Raw genomic sequence first — 24,925 nt, forward strand, 5'->3', positions numbered from 1 at the left:
ATACAAGTCACTTTACGATCACGGTTTTTGCTACTGGCTCAAAGTACTGTACAGGCGAAGAAATAATTATTCTTCTGTGGCCATGGAAGATACCCTTTTCTTAGAATAAATTAATAATCAAAATAGTTCTTTGGACGAACTGATTAATTGATTGTAATATTAATTCAGCCACATCAAGTTAATCCAATTAACTGACCCAAATATTTATAATTAATAATAAAAAGATATTATTGATTATTAATGTTTCCAAAAAGCTGAGTTCCTTACACCTGACACTTCTTTATTGTGTTGACTGTGTGCCTTGTTTCATGTGCTTTCATGTCATGTTTTTTCTTGTACTGTGTAGCACGCAGCTTGTGTTTTACACTAGCAGTGTGGTTTCATGTTTCATTTTGTGTGAGCACATGGCTTGAGATTTGTTTTACTAGCCATGTGACTGTGTTTTTGTCATTTTTGGTGTGAGCACATGGCTTGTCATGTGTTTCCTTGTGCCATGTGCTCTCCTGTCGATTGTCTAGCCCCTCACATCTTGATACCTGATTATTGATTCATTTGCCCCACCTGTCCTCCCTCGTTACCTGCTTTGTTTGCTCTCCCTGTTTATTAGGGGTTCAAGCTTGTAGTGCTGAAACCCTATTGTTATTGTTAATTTTCCCATGATGCAGCGTTCTCCATCTAAAAGTGATCGGGCAGACCGAACAATAAGTCATAGAGACTTAAAACTTTAAGGGCTGGTAGAACACCGCATACATCGTCACCTAGGCCCGCCACGATCGGCCTGATGGGGCGCTACAGCGGTCAAAAGTACGAAATGGCTCATAACTACTAAAGCGTTAGGCATAGACTCAAATGTCTTTATATCGTTGGAATTCTTGGCGCATTTTGGACTGGATTTGCTCGCCCTTCTGTTGCCAAAAACCTACATTTGCAAACTACTCCTAGGTTTTTGGCCTAATCGAAACCAAACCACTGCAGAAATATTCTCTGGAGAGTGACTGTAAATAATCGATTGGCCACTTGGTGGCACTATAGCAGGAAAAAATCATCTGAATTCTTGCCGAGTCCAACGATGCCAAACATGCCAGGTTTCTATTTCTTATGGTTTCTGTAACGATGTCATTTAGCACTTAAAAAACTTGCGATTATCTTTTTTAATCTAGATTATTATCTAGACAAAACCAACTTGAAAACATAAGTCAATAGCTAAACAATAACGCCCAAAAGTCAAAATTATAATTTATGACAAATCAAATCAATGTCACCTGTCTAAACTTAAAAACTAAATGAGATGTTTGCAACAAATTGACACACATATGTATGGGCACACTTTGAGGACACCTAATAAAAGTGGTGGAGATCAGGCAAGACATGGTGCTACTGTCAAAAAACCTTTAAAAAAACATATTTTTCCTTAGAAATTGCCTCTGTTGGCTGTAAGTGGTCTTTTCCATCTATGATCTAAGAGTATTTGTTTATTGGGATCCCTATTAGCCACTACCTAGGCAGTGGCTACTCTTTCCGGGGTCCCAACAAGTAAAAAAATACAAAACTACATTTAATCAACAACAATAAAAAGTCAAGTCAATGAAACTTACAAACCCAACATTCATTCCAAATATCCAAATCAACAATATACTATATATTGTCCCATTAAATGTTCCTTTAAATATTTTTTTTAAACTAATTTTTCTTGTTAAAAAAATATAATATCAATAGTAAATCATTCCATTTTCATTCCTCTATACATTACAGTCTGTTGTTTTGCAGTGGTTTTCGAAACAGGAAATAAAAAACATCCCTTTTATGCATGCCTGGTGTTAAAATGATGACTAGTACTACTATACAAAAGTTGAGAGTACAGACCATTAGGAACTCTAGACACAGAACTATTTCTTATAAAACAAACCTGAGAGACAATCCTTCACCAGTGCATTCTTATTATATTACAACTTCTATTACAGTTAAAAGTGAGTCGTGTCACTCTGTTCTGGACTAATTGTAATTTTTTAATCAGTTCAATGTTTTGTCTTTACTTGATGCACTCGACACCACCACTGTGCAATAATCTTAGCAAGAACCATTGTTTGCACAATTTTAGAAATACAGTGTTGTGGTAAACAGTTTAAACATCTCTAAATAACAGACAAACCTCTTCCTGTACCTGTTACCATATTTTCTATCTGTTTTGACCACTTCAGTCTACTGTCTAATATAACTCCAAGAAGTCTTATTTCCTCTACCTGTTCAATAGGCACACTCTTTACAGACAAATTTTGCTTTTGATGCAATTTGATGCAAACACAATGCTTTTGGTTTTTATCAAGTTTAGAACCAATTATTCCATACCTACTTTATGACCAATTGTATTTCATTTACATTTTACATTTATTTCATTTAGCTGACGCTTTTATCCAAAGCGACTTACAATTGCTATACATTTCAGAGCTTGCACGCCTCTGGAGCAACTAGGGGTTAAGTGTCTTGGGACACATTGGTGTCTCACAGTGGATTCGAACCCGGGTCTCTCACACCAAATGCATGTGTCTTATCCATTGCGCCATCACCACCCTCATCACCCCACCACCCTATGTTTGATCATCTGCCTACATGACAGTCCATGCACACTTTAAAACAAGAGGAAGATCATTGATCTTAAACAACTTCCTTGAGGCACACCACAATGCAACTCTTTCATATCTGATTAACTTCTGTTATATAAAATACACATGGTCCCATTAGACAGTTAACTGTTAAAGCAAAGTACAGTATGAGAAGAAAATGTGTAGCATTTCAGTTTATCCAGCAATAATTTATGATCCAGTACATCAAAAGCTGAGTTAAAATCTAACAATACTGCTCCTACTAAGTTATTGTCATCAATCTGTGCTTTCTCAATATGCATGCTGAAATTTAGAGAGAAAATTATTCTCCTTAAAGAATAATTGAATTTGCTCACAAACTATAATTTTCAATACTTTGCTAAGAACTGGTAGCAAACTTACAGGTCCTTCTCAAAAAATTAGCATATTGTGATGAAGTTCATTATTTTCCATAATGTAATGATAAAAATTAAACTTTCATATATTTTAGTTTCATTGCACACCAACTGAAATATTTCAGGTCTTTTATTGTTTTAATACTGATGATTTTGGCATACAGCTCATGAAAACCCAAAATTCCTATCTCAAAAAATTAGCATATCATGAAAAGGGTCTCTAAACGAGCTATTAACCTAATCATCTGAATCAACTAATTAACTCTAAACACCTGCAAAAGATTCCTGAGGCTTTTAAAAACTCCCAGCCTGTTTCATTACTCAAAACCGCAATCATGGGTAAGACTGCCGACCTGACTGCTGTCCAGAAGGCCATCATTGACACCCTCAAGCAAGAGGGTAAGACACAGAAAGAAATTGCTGAACAAATAGGCTGTTCCCAGAGTGCTGTATCAAGGCACCTCAGTGGGAAGTCTGTGGGAAGGAAAAAGTGTGGCAAAAAACGCTGCACAACGAGAAGAGGTGACCGGACCCTGAGGAAGATTGTGGAGAAGGACCGATTCCAGACCTTGGGGGACCTGCGGAAGCAGTGGACTGAGTCTGGAGTAGAAACATCCAGAGCCACCGTGCACAGGCGTGTGCAGGAAATGGGCTACAGGTGCCGCATTCCCCAGGTCAAGCCACTTTTGAACCAGAAACAGTGGCAGAAGCGCCTGACCTGGGCTACAGAGAAGCAGCACTGGACTGTTGCTCAGTGGTCCAAAGTACTTTTTTCGGATGAAAGAAAATTTTGCATGTCATTCGGAAAACAAGGTGCCAGAATCTGGAGGGAGACTGGGGAGAAGGAAATGCCAAAATGCCTGAAGTCCAGTGTCAAGTACCCACAGTCAGTGATGGTCCGGGGTGCCATGTCAGCTGCTGGTGTTGGTCCAGTGTGTTTTAAGGGCAGGGTCAATGCAGCTAGCTATCAGGAGATTTTGGAGCACTTCATGCTTCCATCTGCTGAAAAGCTTTATGGAGATGAAGATTTCATTTTTCAGCACGACCTGGCACCTGCTCACAGTGCCAAAACCACTGGTAAATGGTTTACTGACCATGGTATTACTGTGCTCAATTGGCCTGCCAACTCTCCTGACCTGAACCCCATAGAGAATCTGTGGGATATTGTGAAGAGAAAGTTGAGAGACGCAAGACCCAACACTCTGGATGAGCTTAAGGCCGCTATCGGAGCATCCTGGGCCTCTAAAACACCTCAGCAGTGCCACAGGCTGATTGCCTCCATGCCACACTGCATTGAAGCAGTCATTTCTGCAAAAGGATTCCCGACCAAGTATTAAGTGCATAACTGAACATAATTATTTGAAGGTTGACTTTGTATTAAAAACACTTCTTTTATTGGGCGGATGAAATATGCTTTTTTTTTTTAGATAGGAATTTTGGGTTTTCATGAGCTGTATGCCAAAATCATCAATATTAAAACAATAAAAGACCTGAAATATTTCAGTTGGTGTGCAATGAATCTAAAATATATGAAAGTTAAATTTTTATCATTACATTATGGAAAATAATGAACTTTATCACAACATGCTAATTTTTTGAGAAGGACCTGTATTGGTCGAATATTATGACCATATAAAACCCAGTGCTGCATTTTTCTAAAGATGAATAACCTTTGCATCTTTCCAAACTAAAGGAAACATTTTATCAATCAATACTGATATTAAAGATGTGTCAAACTGGTTCTCCCAAACAACATTTCTTCTCTTAATTTATCAACTTTATTTATGATAAAATCATTAAAATAATTTCCAATTTCATATGGTTTAAAAATAGTTAAAAATGAGTCACCTGTATCAATAAAAGAAGGAATTTGGCTTTATTCCCTATCTATTATTTCATTGTACTCCACATTTTTTTTACAATCATATTTACATTCACTTATTTTAATTTTGTTATTTTTTATTTTGTTACTTGATTTCTCAATTTGCAATAGACGTCCAAATCCAACTTGTTCCCAGTTCTGTTTGCTGTACCCCTTGCCACATCTCTCTCAAACATAATGTTTTTCAACTCATTAACAATCCATGGTGCCCTAAGATTCTTCACTGTACATTTTTTCATAGGTGCATGTTTGTTCACCAAAGGGTAAAATAATTTTTCAAATGTTGACAATGCATTATCAGGATGAACTTCCTAATAAACATGCATCCAAGATACATTATTTATGTCTGTACACAATTATTCTTGACTGAATCTCTTAAATCAGGGGTGTCAAATTAAATTCCTGGAGGGCCACAGCCCTGCAGAGTTTAGCTTCAACTCTAATTAAACACACCTGATCCAGCTAATAAAGTTCTTCAGGCTTATTTAAAAACTACAGGTATGTGTGTTGGAGCTGGTTGGAACTAAACTCTGTAGGGCTGTGACGCTCCAGGAATTGAGTTTGACACCCCAGTCTTAAATTATCTTTTATAAACTACTTTTGGTGAAGTGGTGAAGTGGCTTCCTAAATGGAGGAGGAGGAAGAAGAAAGCTTCCTCCGCATCACAAGGCCTGGAGGCTGTTCCAGGGCCGCCAACTCTCCCTGTCTCTGCCACTGAGGCTGTTCCCGTCAGTCCTGCCTTGGCAAAGAGGGTGATTTTGACTTTATCTAGTTGCTGTCCTGTGTGCCTGGGCAGCAAACACCTCAAAAATGGCTTCTTCCAGTTCTGTTGGCACCCCGGATGCCATCCCTGAGCAGCCCACTGCCGTTCCATGGCAGTCTGCTGCCATCCCTGAGCCGCCTGCTGTCGTTCCAGAGCTGTCCGCTCTCTCAGAAACTGCTATGGAGGACGTCCCAGAGCTGTCCGCTGACCTGCCTGGTATGTCCCTCCGGCACCGCCCTGGCCCTCAGCCAGGAATCCAGGTTCCCTTTCGTTGTCACTCCGAGTTACGTCGGATGACGACGAATGGGGTTTCGCTTAGAACACCTATCGACTTCGAGTATTACAAAACGAGCCAATGGCAAAGAAATGCCATGGGTCTGCGGAATTTGCATAGCGTATCTCCGCCTTACCTCGTGGGTATAAAAGGAGGACGCCGGCAACAGGCAGATATGTTTTCGCTTCGGAGCCAAGAGTATTTCTTCACTCCACAGTCATCTCTGACTTCGCTCTACGAGACGAGCTTCTCTCTCCGGTGTTGGTGTGACGGCGATCTGCAGCGAGCTCACAGTGCCTGCTGATCTGTGCAGTAATCTGCCAGTGTGTGTGTGTCTCCCTGTGCGCTTCAACATCGCGGAGTTTTTTTCTCTCCTCTCATAAAAGAGCTCGCACGCGGCACGTCTTTTTAAAGACGGCTCGCCCGTGCATTTCTGGTTGCAGCGGACTGGTATCGGACTCTGATGGGCACGAGCGCTGTCTAGTGTGTTTGATCATGCTTGAACAGCGCTCGTGGGTGACTCATGTTCTCGCAAGGGAACGTGATCATCGCGTCATATATAGGTCGAGACTCGGTGAACTCGCAAGAGTGAGAGTCCCCTCATCCACCCCCCGATCTTCGGCTGGTGGCCAGGGTGACCTGAGGGTTACGGTCTGGAACAAGGCGCCGACTACGTGTCCGTGACCCCAGCCCCCCTCTTCAATGACGGTGCCCGCTAGTGAACTGCTGATTTCCGCGAGTCTACCCTCTGGTGGCCCGCGTGTTTCAGTTGAAGCTACAGAGGAAGATGCCATGTCTGTTGCAGCATCACTAGGTGGGCTTGAGTCTTCTGGAAGTGAGGGCTCGTCACAGCTGCCACCTTCCGGTGTGCATACGGCTGTGCCTGAGTCTGATCCGGAGATGACGGCCATGCTTTCCTGGGACGATTGGTTTTGGGTAAGGCCGCCGACCCTCGTCCGTGGCAAACCCCAATACCTCTCTTCCCGGACGTGCATGATGAGATCTCGAAGTCCTAGAAGACCCCCTTGTCTTCTCAGGACCGCTCGCTGATCTCATCCGCCTTTCCTCCCCTCGATGGGGCCGCTGCCCTTGGGTACACTGGGGTTCCCCCGGCTGAACGCTCTGTTGCGATGCTATGTGTCCTCAGAGTGCTTCTTCTCGGCGCAATCCTAAGCACCCGCCCGTGGCCTGTAGTTTTTCGTCTACGCTTGTGGCGAGATCCTGTAGTGCCACGGGACTGGCAGCCGCCTCTCTGCATGCCATGGCTGACCCAGATGCTCATGGACCTGCACGAGGGCGGGACTGACCCAGGGCTCTTCACTGAGCTGCGCGCCGTCACTGACCTTGCTCTCCGAGCGACGAAAGTGGCCGTACGCTCCCTGGGTCAGGTGATGCTCACCATTCTGTGGCTGAACCTGTCTGATGTGCTGGTGTCGCACGGACCCGTCTGTCCGACATTCCCATATCCCAGGTCGCCCTCTCCGGCGGTGCGGTTGAGGGCTTGACCAACAGCTCTCAGCCGCTCATGAGCAGACTGACGTTGATTCTGTCCCGACGGCCCCGCCGTCCGCCCAGGTCCCTCGGTCTGCCCACCGCCGAAGGCGCCCCCCCGCGGCTCCCACCCCGCCCGTTCACCCGGGCCGGCTCTGGGGGCCGCGGGCGGACGCCACAGCCCCTCTCCAGCCCCGCCCCCCGCTACACGCCGGGTTAAGCGGCGCTCCTGAGACGGGCTCCTCGGGGATGGAGCAGACTGAGGTTGACTCTGTCCCGACGGCCCCGCCGTCCGCTCAGGTCCCTCGGTCTGCCCACCGCCGTGGGCGCTCCCCCGCGGCTCCCACCCCGCCCGCTCAGCCGGGCCGGCTCTGGAGGCCGCGGTCGGACGCCAAAACAGTCCTCTCCAGCCCCGCCCCCCGCTACACGCCGGGTTAAGCGGCGCTCTTGGGATGGGCTCCTCAGAGATGGGACTCAGTTCTTTCCAGGAGCTGGTAGCAGGACCACTCCTTTCCCCGGGTGAGGGCCGGGGAAGAATCCTTATTCTCCAAAGAACTGACTCTCCCGTCTCTGAGCACAGAGAGTTCGGACGACACAGAGCGCCGCCCACATGCCGTGCTCTCCTCGTCCCCCTCTGTCCCGGAGGTGGTTGACACGGCGTGCCGTCCACGACCGCTTCGCCCCTGTCCCCCTCTGTCGCCAGACCCTTGACAGAGCAGGCCCCTGTGGAACGCTGGTCCTTCCCTGGCCTCCTCTGTCAGGGTGCGGTTTTGACCTTGCCCCCACACCGGGCCGCTATGCCGTCCACGTCTGGGCCGGTCATTCCGCTTCGCTGCACCACCGGAGGGACGTCTGTGGTTCTCGACGCCGCTGGCACAGTTGGGAGCCTGCCTAGAGCTTCCCTTCTGTTCCGCGCGAACCATCGGCTCGGCTATGCGATTCAGTTCGCACGGTCTCCTCCCCACTTCAGGGGAGTCCGCTCCACTTTGGTCGATGGCTATGCCCTATCATGAGAGCGGAGGTTGCTACCCTACTGGCGAAGGGTGCGATTGAGACTGTCCCTCCAGCCGAAAGGAGGTCCAGGGGTACAGCCCCTACCTCCTTGTCCCGGAGAAGTCTGGTGGGTTACGGCCAACCCTGGTCCGAACCGCTCCCTTCACAGGCTGCCGTTCAAGATGCTCCTGGCCAAACGCATTTCTGGATGTGTGCGGCCACAGGATTGGTTTGCAGCGATCGACCTGAAGGACGCCTACTTTTATGTCTCCGTTCTCCCTCGACTCAGAACATACCTTTGGTTTGCTGTCAGGGCGCGCGCATATCAGTACGCTGTTTTCCCATTCGGGCTAGCCCTGTCTCTTCGCGCCTTCACAAGGTTGCTGAGGCTGCCTTTGTTCCTCCATGGGAACACGGGGTTCGCATCCTGAACTATCTCGGTGACTGGCTGTCTTAAGCTCACTCCTGAGACCAGGTTTGCGAATACAGGGACCCAGTGCTCCGGCACCTAGCTCGTCTGGGCCTTCGGGTCAACCGGGGAAGGAGTAGACTTTGCCCCGTGCAGAGGAGCTCTTTTCTCGGTATGGACTTGGTCGCCTTCTCCACTCAGCCATTGCTGACTTGCCTGAGACTATCAAGCGCAAGAGGGCGGTTCCACTGAAGTTTCTTCAGAGGCTCCTGGGGCATATGGCATCTGCAGCCGCGGTTCGCCGCTCAGATTGCTTCATATGAGACCGCTTCAGCTTTGGCTTCGCGACCGAGTCCCGAGGTGGGCATGGCAACACGGCACCTTCCGAGTAACTGTTACTCCGTCCTGCCGTCAGACCTTCACCCCGTGGTCGGACCTCAGTTTTCTACGGGCCGGAGTGCCCCTGGAACGAGCTTCGCGGCATGTTGTTGTAACGACAGATGCCTCCTCCACGGGCTGGGGTGCCATGTGCAATGGACGTGCTGCCGCGGGCTCCTGGACAGGACCCCGCCGCCTCTGGCACATCAATTGCCTCGAGTTGCTGGCCGTACGTCTTGCTCTGCGCCGCTTCTGGGCCGTGCTCAAGAACCAACACGTACTAGTCCGTTCAGACAATACCGCCACTGTAGCGTACATCAACCATCAAGGTGGTCTACGCTCCCGCCGTATGTCGCAACTCGCCCGCCACCTCCTCATATGGAGTCAGAAGCATCTGAGGTCGCTTCATGCCATTTACATCCCCGGAGCCCTGAACTGTGCAGCCGACGAGCTCTCACGGCTTCAGCCCCTCCCGGGAGATTGGCGACTCCATCCCCAGTCGGTTCAGCTGATTTGGGACCAGTTCGGGGACGCACAGATAGATCTGTTTGCCTCTCACGACTCGACCCATTGCGCCCTGTACTATTCCCTGACCGAGGGCACGCTCGGCACAGATGCACTGGCGCACAGCTGGCCGCGGGGCCGCAAATATGCGTTTCCCCCAGTGAGCCTTCTTGCGCAGACCCTGCGCAAGGTCAGGGAGGACGAGGAGCAGGTCATTCTGGTCGCGCCATACTGGCCCGCCCGGACCTGGTTCTCCGAACTAGTACTCCTCGCGACAGCACCTCCCTGGCCGATTCCCCTGAGGAAGGACCTCCTTTCTCAGGGACGGGGCACCCTATGGCACCCTCGTCCCGATCTTTGGAACCTCCACGTGTGGCTCCTGGACGGGACGAAGCAGGTTTGAGTACCCTTCCACCTACGGTGGCGGCTAACATCACTTCCGCTAGAGCGTCGTCCACGAGACACGTCTACGCGTTGAAGTGGAACCTCTTCGTCAACTGGTGCTCTTCTCTTCAAGAAGACCCCCGGAGATGTTCGATTAGTGTCGTGCTTTCCTTCCTTCAAGATAGGCTGGAGCGAAGGCTGTCTCCCTCCACCCTGAAAGTCTATGTTGCCGCTATTGCCGCACACCATGACCCAGTCGAAGGTAAGTCTGTTGGAAGGCACGACCTGATCATCAGGTTCCTGAGAGGAGCGAGGAGACTGAATCCTCCTCGTCCTCCTCTCGTTCCCTCTTGGGACCTCTCAGTGGTTCTAACTGCCCTGCGGAGTGCTCCCTTTGAGCCTTTGCAATCAGTGGAGCTTAAGTTCCTGTCTATGAAGACAGCGCTCCTGGTTGCATTGGCCTCCATCAAGAGGGTGGGGGACTTGCATGCATTCTCCGTTGACGAAGCGTGCCTGGAATTTGGGCCGGCTTACTCTCACGTGATCCTGAGACCCCGGCCTGGATATGTGCCCAAGGTTCCTACCACTCCCTTCCGGGACCAGGTGGTGAACCTGCAAGCGCTGCCCCCGGAGGAGGCAGACCCAGCCTTGGCACTGCTCTGTCCAGTACGCGCCCTCCGCGCCTATGTAGACAGGACGCAGTGTTTCAGGACCTCAGACCAGCTCTTTGTCTGTTATGGTGGGAAGCTGAAGGGAAAGGCTCTCTCCAAGCAAAGGCTGTCTCACTGGATAGTGGACGCCATTGCCTTGGCATACCAGCAGCAAGGTCGACCGTGCCCCCTTGGTGTGACCGCCCACTCCACCCGGAGTGTGGCATCCTCTTGGGCTCTAGCGCATGGCGCCTCGCTAACAGACATCTGCAGAGCTGCAGGCTGGGCGACACCTAACACATTCGCCAGATTCTACAATCTCCGAGTGGAGCCAGTGTCCTCTCATGTACTCGCTTCAACCAGCTAGTACTGGACCCGCTCAGGTGTCTTCGCTTGCTCGCCGTTCCACTCCACGGACTGGATACGTGCGATATTCTCCTCAGGTGAGCTTCCCCGAAAAGCCCTGAGTTCCTCCAGCACTCCTGACGTTGGCGCCAGTGTCTATTGCCTGTGCGTCGGCTAGGTGCCTCCCGTGTGCATGGTCCCTCCTCTGAGCGACCCCCACATGTGTATTTCCACTGTAAGCCTCTTTGAGCATGTGTCTTTCCCTTGGCAAGCCACCTTGCCACCCCTGGGGTTGAATTATTCCACCTGCGGCTGGACACCCCAGTGTTCTCCATATGTCTCCTTCGGGTCATATGTGTATTCTCTAAGTCCCCCCCCTCTGGGTTGGCAGTAATTGCATATTTCCCCTAAACTTTGGGATATGCTCCCCAGTGTACCTTGGTATTCCTGTGCTAAATAGGAGTCCTTCGTCCGTGCCAGTCTCACGACAGGGATCTCAGATTTACGCAGGGCACTGGAAGACAGCTGAGAAGGTGGCGTGATTAGACTGGTAACCCCATTCGTCGTCATCCGACGTAACTCGGAGTGACAACGAAAGGGAACGTCTCGGTTACGTATGTAACCCTCGTTCCCTGAGTAGGGAACGGAGACGTTACGTCTTCCTGCCACTTTCCGCTGTACCGCGGGGATCGCCTGAGCTCAGTCTTGGCTCCTCAGCGAAGAAACATATCTGCCTGTTGCCGGCGTCCTCCTTTTATACCCACGAGGTAAGGCGGAGATACGCTATGCAAATTCCGCAGACCCATGGCATTTCTTTGCCATTGGCTCGTTTTGTAATACTCGAAGTCGATAGGTGTTCTAAGCGAAACCCCATTCGTCGTCATCCGACGTAACGTCTCCGTTCCCTACTCAGGGAACGAGGGTTACATACGTAACCGAGACGTTTTTCATATCACAAGACCTTTCTCATATTTCCTCCAGCTGGTAAACCTCTCTCACATTCCTCAAATGCATTTTAAGAGATTTCTGTTAGAATCCAGCTACAATTCTCTTTGGAACAACCTCTGTAGAGAGCAATATATTGTTAAAACTGGACAGTCTTTCTCAACTCAGACACAGCAGGATCTGATTTTTCACATAATTGTGTCTTAGGGAAAAGTACAACTTTCAGCTTCATTTAAATTTTTCATATGAATCTGAACATTAAATAATCACACCCTAAATGTGTCAGGTTTTCATTGTGGTTTCTAAAGTGGTTTCAATCTCATTCAGAATACTGATATCTCTTAGCTCTAAACATTCTAAAAAAAAACAACACTCTCTCGTTTTTGTAATAAAACTCACGATTCTAACCTCAGTTCAACAGTCTGAGGCCCACTGGCTTGTGGTTTTGGGGATGACTTTAGAGAGAGTGAGTACTAATACTGTATGTTCAGCACAGCATTCATAAATTATGAAAGTGCCTTAGAATACACAATTTCAACTTTCTCTAAATAATTCCAGATTATGCAAGTCCTATGCATCCATCATTTAGGGAAATGCCTGGTGACATCCTCATCTGTGACATTATATTAAGTGATGTATTACATTGGTTTCCACCATACACCAATAATTCCTTTTCATACAGATGTAGAGCATGACAGGCAGAAACAGATGAGGATAGACAAATGTTGAAGAATGAGAGGAATTACTTATAACTTGAAGTAAAACTATTTCATTAAAATAGTTTTATGGTTTTCTGGAAGAGAATAGTTTCAGGATTTCATTGTTTTACTCATGTGGATAATATACACTTTCGGCAGCTTGGATATAGAAGATTAGAATTCCCTTAACTACAAATGGTACATCAAATAATTAATAGAGTGTATTTTAACTCATATTTTTCTCTGGTTAATGTAATTTATGGACATTATACTAGACAGAGTATTATGGATCTTAATCTATAGGTGTAAGACTTTGTATGGTTTAAGGTTGTTTGAATACAGGTGCACAGTACAATTATTTGCCATTGGACAGATAGTGTTGGTTTAAGTATAAGAGTGAAGAGATTGTTTTTCGATAGGATGCCTTAATAAAATGGATATGTATTTTTTAGTTTTTTTTTAAATTTATTTATTGGTTGTATGTGCATGAGAAGATACATGCCAACCAAACTGTCATCATGAGAATGACTCTCTAAAATCAAAGGCCATAGTGGAAATAAGTTAATGCAACTTTATTGTGTTATCCTTGACAAAGAAGTTGTAACTCAATTGTATTCCTACTTTTTATGCCAAATAAACTCAAACTAAAAATGGCTCCTTTGACTAATTGTAATTCTTAATTGTAACTAGCATTTTATGTTGGCTATCCTAATTACACACAATGAAATAATATTGCTACCCTACCCTTTTTGCATAATTGTAACAAAATCATGTGTTGGGGTTGAAATGAAACCAAAAATAAATACACCACAAAAATATTGTGGCATTTACCTTGATATTTCATCCCAAGCTCTCAATGAACACTGCCTAATTTTGATAATACTTTATTAGAGGCCAAATATTTGCTCATGGTGCAGATGACACCACAACTGAGGGACAGTTGTAATTTGTGCGTAAAAAAATAATAACAAAATAATATATATAATTAGTATAATGTATATTTATTACACATTTTATTTATGTTTTCATGGTTTAAACTGCTATGGAGGACGTCCCAGTGCTGTCCGCTGACCTGCCTGCATGGTCTGTTCTTCCGGCACCGCCCTGGCCCTCAGCCAGGGAATCCAGACCCATAGACATCATATAGATAGACGCCCTTTCGACCGCTACTGCCTATTGGCGTGGACGAGCCGTGGGGCCGCCATCTTAAACCGGTCAACCACTCCGCTCAGTGTAATGTGATTGGCAGGTGCAATGAGCTGTCAGTGCATTTAATTGATCATATCTCACTGAATACCGAACTGATTTTCACGCAGGTTTTTTTGCTGCAAAGGTCATACATGTAGCTACGATTCAGGACACATTGAGACAGTATACACTATACAACCAATAGTACGGTAATGTTAAATGTTAAATCTTACTTGTGAAAAGTAATCCCCGAGGGGTGGTCCGCCGATTTGAGCAGGAATATGCTGCACAGTGCTCTGGCATCTACTGCTGCAATGCAACGCAAATAGGAGTATGACCGGTTTAAGATGGCGGCCGCATTTCTTGTGCCACAGCGGCCAATAGGGCATCTAGTCTCTATTCGTTCGGTTCACATGACATCACTGTAGCTTTGCGCCGCCATCTTGACGACCGGCGGTCTCAGTAATGCCTGCAATATGTTGTGCAGTTGGCTGCAACAACAGCCGAAAGAGGAACCCCGAACTGGTATTTTATCCTATACCAAAAGAAAAGGATAGAATAAATGTCTCATATTGTATGACTGTCTAATATTGTATCATGTCTCATCTTTCTGTGCGCACACACCCGAGCCGAAGCGTGCAGCCATAGACTCCTATACAGCGCGCAAGTAATGAATTGAGCTCTGTTTCGTGTCTGAATGGACAAATACACACAACATTATGTTTAAATGTCCGTTTTGGAGAGTATTCGCATAAATATGTCAGTAATGTCTTAAACAGGGTTGTCATCCAGTCTCTTTGGTGTAGAGAGAGAGAGAGAGAGAGAGAGAGAGAGAGAGAGAGAGAGAGAGAGAGAGAGAGAGAGAGAGAGAGAGAGAGAGACGAGGAAAACAAAGCAGGCAAATGGAAATTATCGCGGCCGGCAATATTATCAAGCTAATTTTTTTATCGTGCGATTAATTGATTTATTGACTATCACAACAGGCCTAATCCAGATTAATGACAGCTAGCCGTGAGCCGTGGCTAACAGCTATCAAGATACCAGCTGAGCCACTTAGCTAACAACTCGCTACCTAGTCAGAGCAAACTACCACCAAAATCATACATCTTATTTATTTTTATAATACCAACATTTCCCATGATTAAATATAAATACTTGGTGGCCAGGTGCCGCACTTTTACGTTTGTAACCCATCCAGCCACACCATATTGATACGCGTCTGTACTCTTTGAAAGCCTTCAAGCGATCCCCACTGTATGGAGAGGGGTTATGCACAAGATAAATATATATATATCATGGAAGGCAAATTGGGGCAAGTCTGGGGCAGATGATAAAGGACAAAAGAAAACTGGGGGTAACAAATAAGGATCGGAGCCTAAAATAAAAATTTTATCTATCTATCATTCTCTGTCTTTCTCTCTCATTCAAATGGGAAGTTTGGGCGGCGCCGGGCGAGATCGGTCGTCAATATGGCGGCGTTCTATTTCTATTGACGTAGGTGGCATCTATGAATATGATGTCTATGTCCAGACCCGCCAGAGTCCCCTTGGTCCCTTAAAATACATACAGTCGGCAACGCGTCATAGTTGGGGGGCGTGGTCGGTGTGGGGGAAAACACCGCGAACATCGTGTGTATTTGAATGACAAAATGTCTTATTGCGAAGCATTGACGCCTGCCGACCGGCAACGATAAATTGCTAAATTAACTGCAATAGGGTACGATTGCCCATATTTAATTAAAAACTGGGTCAATGACCCGACCAAATGGCCGGAGGTGTCGTTTCCAGACATATTTTGCTATCTGGTTGAATCTCCAGGTAAGACATCGCGGTAGCTACCGGTAACATTAGCCTATAACTCAATCATATGTTATTGCATACTATAACTCCATAAAACCTTGTCACTTACCAATTGTACATATGCTTCACTCCAAACTATTAATCCTTTTGTAAAACGGTGATCAATAGTACGAGGTTGCCGAGGGACTGCTGACAGTTATCCTAACTCACAGACTGCAGTCTGTATTGAGTGTAGACCGTAGCGGTTGGCCTATCAAGCGAGCCCTCAAATGATAACGCTAATGTGAATGAGACATCCCTTATGAAAAACAACTCTAAGAATATTGTAGTATTTTAGGACAAAACATTATAGTAATCATATTATGAATACTATAGTATTTTGGGACATACTATAAGTACTATAGAGGTATTACAGAACATCACAGAAGTATTACACTACTATTTATTGCTTGTAGCCATTTTGTCCTCCTTTCCAGTTCTGTGTGTTTATTAGGAAGGATGCAGAACTTCAATTCATAATTTGTTTGTTCATTGGCGTTACAGAACTACACAGCACCTCTTCGGCATGATTGATTGTTGTGTGTATTTCAATGAGGGCCAAGGCAAGAGGCTTGTTCGACTTGAACCGGCGCTGCGCAGACCGATCGGTTGATGACATCATAGTACCGCGAGAGCTATTCAAAAGCATAAGGAGCCGTCTGCTCTCTAATCGCTCTCGCGGTACTTTGATGTCATCAACCGATCGGTCTGTGCAGCGCCGGTTCAAGTCGAACAAGCCTAATGTTTTCCCCCAAGGGCTAAATTCACATCACGTGACGGGGCGTTCCCGGGGGCGTTCCCAGACCAACCGACTGTATCAAATTAAATTGTAGGTAAAGACAAAGTAGCACAAATAAACGACGTCAAAGACAAGTTAAAAGGCTTACAACATTGTTTAAGCTATCTTAATATATATATATTTAAAAAAATGAAATTAGTAAGATAAAAACTAATTCTTTGGTACAGGCCAATGAAAAGCGAATTTAGTTTGTTTACGTTACCATGGCAACATCTGCACAGTCAAGCAGCGCTCGCAAGATCTGTGGTAAGCTGATAGGTGCAGAGACAAGTGCAACAGTAGGCTACTTATCACAAGAACATTCTATTACTGGAAGTCTTTGCCCTGGCCGTTGCTAATCAGCGTCCTACCGCAAACAAACTTCAGTGCAATGTCCTCAGAGGCTAATGAGGAAAATAAACCGGGTGGAAGGTGTTTACTGGGAAACTGGGTTGAGGAGGTGAGTTTCGCACAGCGTGTGTAAATCATACTGCAGGCTGAAACTTTGGCAAAATGTTGCTTGTGATACTGGTATAATTATATGTCGCTTTTTGTCTCATCATATTCCACCTAATCAATGACAGACAGTTACACTTTCTTTCATGCGCTTCAGAGGGCTACTGCATTGCTAGACATGACAGAGACTAGATCGCGTGTCCAAAAGTACGGACACTCAGGGATTCTTACCATGGACGTGGCTGCTAAAGTGCAGGGGATTAGTACATTCAAAGCAGCCTTCAATGCTCCTAAAATCATTGGGGTGCGACAAAAAGGTATATATTAAATGTTTTGTTTTTAATTTGCTTAACTTACACTGCTAGAAATACTTTCATACGCCATGGTGTTTAGACCTGTGCAAAATTATTCTCGATAAAATCATCTAGCTAGATAGAGTTTACCTTGATGACAAGTGAAAAGTAGCAGGATAACGTTAAATGAGTAAAAAAAAAAATGTGTACAATTAAACATGTGCATAATATATCACACATAAGTAACAATACACAGCTGGTCTGCATAATAAAATCTGGTTACTGAAAGTTCTGCGGTTGTACTTATTGTACTCTTTTTGTTAAATAAAATATTTTCATATTATTGAATTCAGTTGACTTCTAAGTTATTCACGATAATGTGATATTCTCTGATATTCTTCAGAGTAGTCCACAGAGCTCCTTTCAAATAAAAGGCCTCTGTTTTTTTTCTGCTGCATAAATCGTAAATACATTTCACTGTGGTTTTCATTTTAGGAAGAAGAACTGAACTTTCGGAAAAGGACCTCATCAAAAGGATAAGGTAGCTAAATAAACAAGCATTTACTTTAAAATGTAATATTCAACGACTTCGTGTGTAAAACACAAATTAAATTTTATTGTTCTCCCACATTTCTTGTTTCATGTGTGAACAGAGGAAACAGTGGGAGAGGAATGATGTAAGAATGTTTGTGTCATGGTTAGATTCATAGTTTAATTAAATCATTTTTATTTTTATTTACCATGCAATTTTATGCTTCATTTTTAATGTAACCTTGACAACAAGTCTCTGACCTCAGACTAGTGGTTGCAATATTGTTTTTAAATAATAATACATAAATAAAAACTGAAAATATTACTCTGAAGTGAGACAGTATCTCATACCCATAGATTTGGTATTGGCCAGCAGTACTGAAAGCTAAATGTGGGCAATTCTACTTACCATTATCCTAATAACTTAATAGAAGTTTCCCATTATCATCAGGAAGTTCACATTGAACTATTTTAGCTAAATTGCTTCACTTTCTAGATAAGCAGTCAATGGTCCTAAAGGTGAATGTGATGCATTGTACAGTTGCATTTACTACTTTATTTATGAAATTCTAACCATAATGTAGAAATATTGAATCTAGTTTTTGGCATGATATTTAATTTCTTGTTTTTATATAAGGAGTTGGCTTTTCTTCTATGTCAGATCACTGTCCCTGTGAATAAAGGATGTTTTATTAACAAGGTTCGGGAGGAACACGTTCTAATAATCAAACAATGAAGTCATTCCAACCAGCTGTCAGCAATCAGTAATCAACAGGTCCACTCAATCAACATGAGTAAGGCCTATAAATATACGCAGACGACTCACCCTTATTCCTCGACAGTTTTCAGCATTTGGTTTTACCACACTGCTATGATGTCCCAGATTGAGTTATCTCCGTCCGACGACGAGTTCGGCTGTACTGCGGTCCCTCCGTTGCCATCAGCCGGCCCTAGGACCACTCCTTGTCCGCCTGATATAACCACTGAGCCCCAGGCTTCATCTCGCGGACGCCTATCCGCCCAAGCAACCCACCGCACGCCAAGACGCCGAGGCCTACCCTCACCTCCACCGGCGAAGACTCCAGGTTCCTCCCCGGCGTCCTCCTATCGTTTGGCCGTGCTAATGATTCCGCCTATTGGAAAGTGGACAGTTTTGAGTTTGAGGCAAGCGCTGATAAATACTGACGTTCAGCCCTCGCGCAGGATGAACAAGGCACAACTTTACAATCTGTATGTTACCTTGCAATCAGCCAACCTCTTTCCTAAGTCCACCCTAGGTTCCAAGGCGGCAGGCAAGGCAAAACTCGGGAGGCCCCAGATTCGCCTCGCCCGACATCGCCACCTTCCTCCTGTACAAGATCCGGTTTTCGGTGTGCAGCAGGCCAGAGCACCAGGCCCTCAGCGAGCCTAGGCCGTGCCCCGGATTACACAGCCGTGAGACTTCATTCGCCTCCCATCACAGCTCAGCATGTCAGCGCGGCTCTTCCTGCCAAAGCGCCATATACAGATGGGCCCGCCGGCCCCCGCTTATCCTCCCAGCTCCTTCTTCCTGAGGTTTCTAACTTCTTACCTCTGCAGTGGCCTGGTGCACAGATCCTGGCAGGTACGGACATTGACCTTTCACTTTTAGTTTCTCTGCTTCCCGCTTCTGATTCTAACCGCCAGTTAGACTGCGGGTATTTTTCAGTCACATTAAAAACCCAAAACACACATTCGTCACGTTTACTTTCTTTTTCCGAATTTTCTATCACCTTTAGCTGCCTCACTGAAGTCATTTGTTCAGCCTTCCCTCATAGGCGCAAACTGAATGACTATTTATCGCTCATAGCCGAGCTTGCGTTGTCCTACGGAGGACGGTACTTTTACACGTATCACAAACTCTTCTTAGAAAAGTACGCTGTAAGGGTTTCCCAGTGGAACCAGTGCTGGGGAGCACTCGACACAGACCTGCACAGCAGAGTATTCCTTGGCTGCAGGAACATTTCTTGTGCGGTCTGCAGGTCTGTGGCACATTCTACCAATTCATGCCCACCAGTTTACCCCTCCATTCCACCCTGCCCGGACACAGCACAAGTTAAATCCACCAGCTACGTGCCAAGACCGGCAACTATCAACACAAATTTCAGCACCAAAACATCTACTGACAGCAGACAGCCTTGCAACAATTTCAACATCGGCAAGTGCACCAGGCAGCGTTGTCGGTATTTGCACATATGCAGCTTCTGGGGCGGTGCTCATGCCCGTCCTGTATGCCCCGTGTTTAAAGATGTCAATAAAAAAACAAAAATTTATTTATCGACTCCTGAATATTTCTCGCCTATCTATCGAACTAGCTCACCACCCGGACTCCGACTTCACTGAATATCTGCTGTGGTAACCTGGAGTGGAATGCCCGCTCTCTCAAAACATCATCTGCGATAATTTCCAACCGGCTCTCGCTGAGCCCGATGTAGTAGTCTACCTGATTAATAAAGAAGTCGAGTCAGGCTTCTCCGCTCACTCCTCCATTTAAAGTTTTTCGCATTAGCCCCATCGGAGTGGCTGTGAGGAAGTTTTCAGGTAAGAAACGCCTCATAGTCGATCTGTCAGCTCCACATAATTCCCTGTTCCCAAGCATTAATATTCACCCGGATTCATGGCACTTATTCGGAGTGCGCTGGCATGGGAAATTCTATTTCGCCGTACGCTTAACTTTTGGATGCAAAAGCAGCCCCAAAGACATGCTATCTGAAGCCGTTTGCTGGATTTTGTCAAACAATTAAGCAATTCCTCACCTCATTCACCTGCTGGACGATTTTCTAATAATTTCGCCTCCCGGCGCCATTCCAGCTGCTCAGATCCTCACAGTTCATAAAGTTTTACAGAGCTCGGAATCCCCATCGCCCAAGAAAAAAACCATGGGTCCCGCTACATCCACTCCTATCCCTGCTCGGCCACTTAAACTTCGCCATGCGCATCATTCCACAAGAATTCCACAAGAACATCATTACGCCCTTTAATTTCTCATGTCCTCTCTCTCGCTTCTTCAGTTCACGCACTAGAGGACCTTATTTCCCTAACTCCAGTGTGCTGCGACGAATTCAGGCTATAGATAACATTCCTTAAACAGTGGAACAGTCTATCTTTTTTTTATAAGAACCTAATTTCCTCCCCCATTGACATCCAGCTATTCACAGATGCAGCCCCCTCAGTCGGCTTCGGGGGGTTTTGCCAAGGACGCTGGTTCGCGTCTCCATGGCCCCCCCAAATCCAGGACACGCTTCAGTCCTCCGCATTATTTGAGCTTTACCCTCTCGTAGAAGAATGGACTGCTAGCAGTCTCGTATTGCATTGTGACAACGAAGCTACAGTCCAATGCATTAATAAAGGCCATTCCCATTCACCCGTGCTGATGCCACTTTTAAGACATCTAATCTGGATTTCAGCGTGTGATCAATTTATCTTAATCGTTAAAGGTCCATCAAAGGCTACCTGAGCGGCATCCAATTTTTTCACAAATTGATACACGGCACCCCCTCCCCGGAGATAAATAATTCACAAACCTCCCTCCTAATTAAAGGCATCCAACAATCCCAGTCCACCCGCCCGGACACCAGACAACCCATAACGTTAGATATTCTTACTAAATGTTTTCATACCCTCCGCACAGGCTACCAATCCCTTAATACCTCTCGCACACTCAACGCCATGTTTATTTTAGCTTTTTTCGGTTTTCTCAGATGCTCAGAACTGGCTATCACTTCCAGATTTGACCCAAAAGTCCACCCAAACATCTCAGACCTATTAGTAATTGACGGTAAAACAATCTCCTCTCTGATTAAACAAAGCAAAACAGACCAAACCAAAAAAGGTCATTTCATATACATTTTCAACCTCTCATCACCAATTCAACCATACCAAATTATACTGGCATACCTCCAACTAAGAAACTCTCATGCTAAATCCCCTCTCGAACCCCTATTCGTAGACGACTCCAACAAACCAGCTACACGTTTTTGGTTCCAAAAGCACCTAAAATCCGTTCTCCAGCAATCAGGCATCCCAACCAAAAATTTCTCCAGCCATTCATTCCGCATCGGGGCAGCAACCTCAGCAGCCCAAAAAGGCCTCTCCCAGCAGCAGATCCAAGCTCTCGGAAGATGGTCCTCAGACGCTTTCCAACGCTACATCAGGACCAACCCGGTCGAGCATCCAAGTCTTCTCTTTTTCCGTCCAGCGAGTATTGATCTCCCAGCGGACGCAGCGAAAGCCTTCTCGGTTAAGCATCTGTCTTCTCTTTCTCCGTCCAGTGAGTATTGATCTCCCGGCGGACACAACGAGAGTTTTTCAGGTCAAGCATATTCGTCTCCTCCTTCTCCGTCCAGTGAGTATTGAGCTCCCAGCGGACACAGCGAGAGGCTTCCTGGTCAAGCATCCATGTCTTCTCTTTTTCCGTCCAGCGAGTATTGATCTCCCAGCGGACGCAGCAAAACCCTTCCGGTCAAGCATTAACGTTTTTCTCTTTCCTAACAGGTGAGGCTTACCCGTTCCGATGCCGTGACTATTGCCGCAAGAACCCTCCTGTTTGAACATCCATACTAACCTTCCCGGATGCCAGCAGGACTTACCCGTCCGACACTAAGTATTGAACTCCTTTCGGACGCTGCGAGAGCTCTCCCGGCCAGACAACCAGGCTTCTCCTCGAAATCCCAGCCCGTCAATCTCTGCGCTCTTTTCGGGGGGTCTTAAAGCTGGCGGCTGTCCTTTGCTCACTTAGCTTTTGGGGTTCGGCCCAATTTCTGGGTAATTAATTAAACTCTGGGTTCGGCCCAATTTCCGAGCTCGGAGCCCTCCCCCCGGACAGCACGCCAAATACGCATAACCATTTATTCTCTGATCATTCGTAAGTGTGAACTTGTGAAATTATGTTTTATTAACAAGGTTTGGGAGGAACACGTTCTAATGATCAAACAATCAAGTCATTCCAACCAGCTGTCAGCAAGCAGTAATCAACAGGTCCACTCAATCAACATGAGTAAGGCCTATAAATATATGCAGTTGACTCACCCTTATTCCTCGACATTTTTCAGCATCCCTCCACCACCCCATCTCCTCAAACTTGCCTGGTTATCTTCCTAACCAGAGATACGGGGGGAGTACTCTGGGTTCGGGCCCAATTTCCGAGCTAGGAGCCCTCCCCCCGGACAGCACGCCAAATACGCATAACCATTTATTCTCTGATCATTCGTAAGTGTGAACTCGTGAAATACAAGACAGACGTGCCTACATGTATTTCAATCTGTTTTGTTTCAACCTTCTGTTGATTTGGAGTGATTCCTTCTTCTGCTCTTAGTCATGAGTTATTACCTCATCATCTTCAGACATTATAGCGACTGTATTTTGGAATATTTCAAGTAGATTAGCTTTATTAAACATTTAAAATCAATATCAGGAAGTCAAAAATTTCTTTAAAACTGTGTGTGAAGCAAAGAAGGCAGCATGAATGGGAACATAGCTAATATAGCTAGGAACTCTCTCTAGCTATATTATAACTCCCTGATTAAATTTACGAAAACAAATAAGCCACAGTTCTTTTTAGCTTAATATTTTAATCTGTTTTACAGTGATCAAATACATGCAGAGCTGAACGCAGACCCTCCAGCCCCTGAGTTGTGCTCTGTGACCAAAGCAGACTTCAAAGTGGAGGGCTTCAAGTCTGTCCGCGCACCACTAACCGTGGTCAGTTTCTGTTTACCATAAATTTTAGTGAGTAATATTTGAAAGTCTCTTGGGCAAAGCATTTCATTTTGAAGTGACAAAAATGTCTATGGTAAATAGTTTTAAAATCTGTCAATCATTTTGTCTTTGAACACACACACGCGTACATTTGCACGCGCGTATGTGTGTGTGGGTGTGTGCGCCTTTCTCTTTTGGTAGTTAATCTGCTCGTCTCTTACAGGATCATGATTACACAACTGAGCAGGCCATTACATTCTGGAGTGATAATTATCAGAAGATTCAGGTCAGCATACAGTGAGATTTCAGTGAATACATTTATTTATTGCAGTTTTGGAGAGGTTTTATAATGTTGTTGATGTTTTCTTTTCACAGGGCATGACAGCAGTTAAAACTAAAGATAGTCCATTTAAAAGAAATGCCACTTTTAGTACACCCATTGGTGAACAACTTGATCAACTGGATGACACAGTGCTGTACCCATCAGAAAATGATGCTAATATGTGAGAAATTAAAAAATATTTATATCATCATTTTCATAATTTCCTGTTCTCCTGTTAAATGTCTTCATTTTAGTTAGTTTTGGGGTTTACAACCATTTTAAATCACAAATAAACAGTTAAGCCGTGTGTCCACCAAAGCCTTTTTTCACGCAGCTGGCATATTTTTCCAATTGTTTTCATTAGGAGCGCCTCGTTTTTTAAACTCCATGAGTGTAACGAGGCGCTGAGAGTTTTTTTCATGCTGAAGCGCTGAACGCTCTGCGTTTTTTACAGGTCTTCGAGAGTTGAATAATGTTCAACTTTGGGTAAAACGCAGCGCTCATCACTGTCACTTTTTACACAGCCGTCCAATCACAGTGGAGGAGGGGCGGGACTAATACCACACTGACCAACTGTCACAACATTCTTTCTGTACAACGACATCAACCAGCAGAGCTAACAGAACAAAATGGATGAAAAATTAATTTTTAGTATGAAACAAATTATCTGCGAAATCAGTTACAAGTAAACTGTGCTGCTGATATTCTGTATCATAGCAACAAATCGTCTCAACCTAAAACTCAATCTCGCCTAGGGCAACCAAAGGGCTAGAGGCGGCCCTGATAATGACCCATTTTTGAACTAATTTTGGGTTCTTGTTAAATTTTACAAATGGTGTTCTAGACAAAAGGCAGTAATGGGATGAGTATGCTCATCTAATCCTGTCAGTCACAATGCAAGTCAATAAATGGCTGCTCACTTCACTCCTGTACTGTGACTAATCACCACCTCAACTCCATCTTAATTTATATTATTAATTATGGTCCATAATCATTGTGATAACGTTCAAGGTTGTGGGGAGGAAGAAGACAAGGAATCGGCTGGCTGGGACTCAGTAGACTCTTTATTAACTTCAGTCTAAGCACAAAGTAA

At 45.4% G+C, this 24,925-nt stretch overlaps 1 protein-coding gene across 1 annotated transcript; it reads left to right on the forward strand.

Moving 5' to 3' along the window:
* Window positions 1-16,665: 16,665 nt before the first annotated feature.
* Window positions 16,666-24,037, forward strand: spag8 (sperm associated antigen 8). Its single transcript, XM_077206257.1, has 6 exons — window positions 16,666-16,975; window positions 17,129-17,288; window positions 17,760-17,805; window positions 23,399-23,513; window positions 23,734-23,796; window positions 23,886-24,037. The coding sequence occupies exons 1-6, from the start codon at window positions 16,907-16,909 to the stop codon at window positions 24,015-24,017; spliced, it is 585 nt and encodes a 194-aa protein (XP_077062372.1). The 5' UTR covers window positions 16,666-16,906; the 3' UTR covers window positions 24,018-24,037.
* The last annotated feature ends 888 nt before the right edge of the window (window positions 24,038-24,925 follow it).

The sequence above is a fragment of the Siphateles boraxobius genome, unplaced genomic scaffold (assembly GCF_051911475.1).
Source record: "Siphateles boraxobius isolate OS27281-9 unplaced genomic scaffold, OSU_SipBor_1 56, whole genome shotgun sequence".
Lineage (NCBI taxonomy): Eukaryota > Metazoa > Chordata > Actinopteri > Cypriniformes > Leuciscidae > Siphateles > Siphateles boraxobius.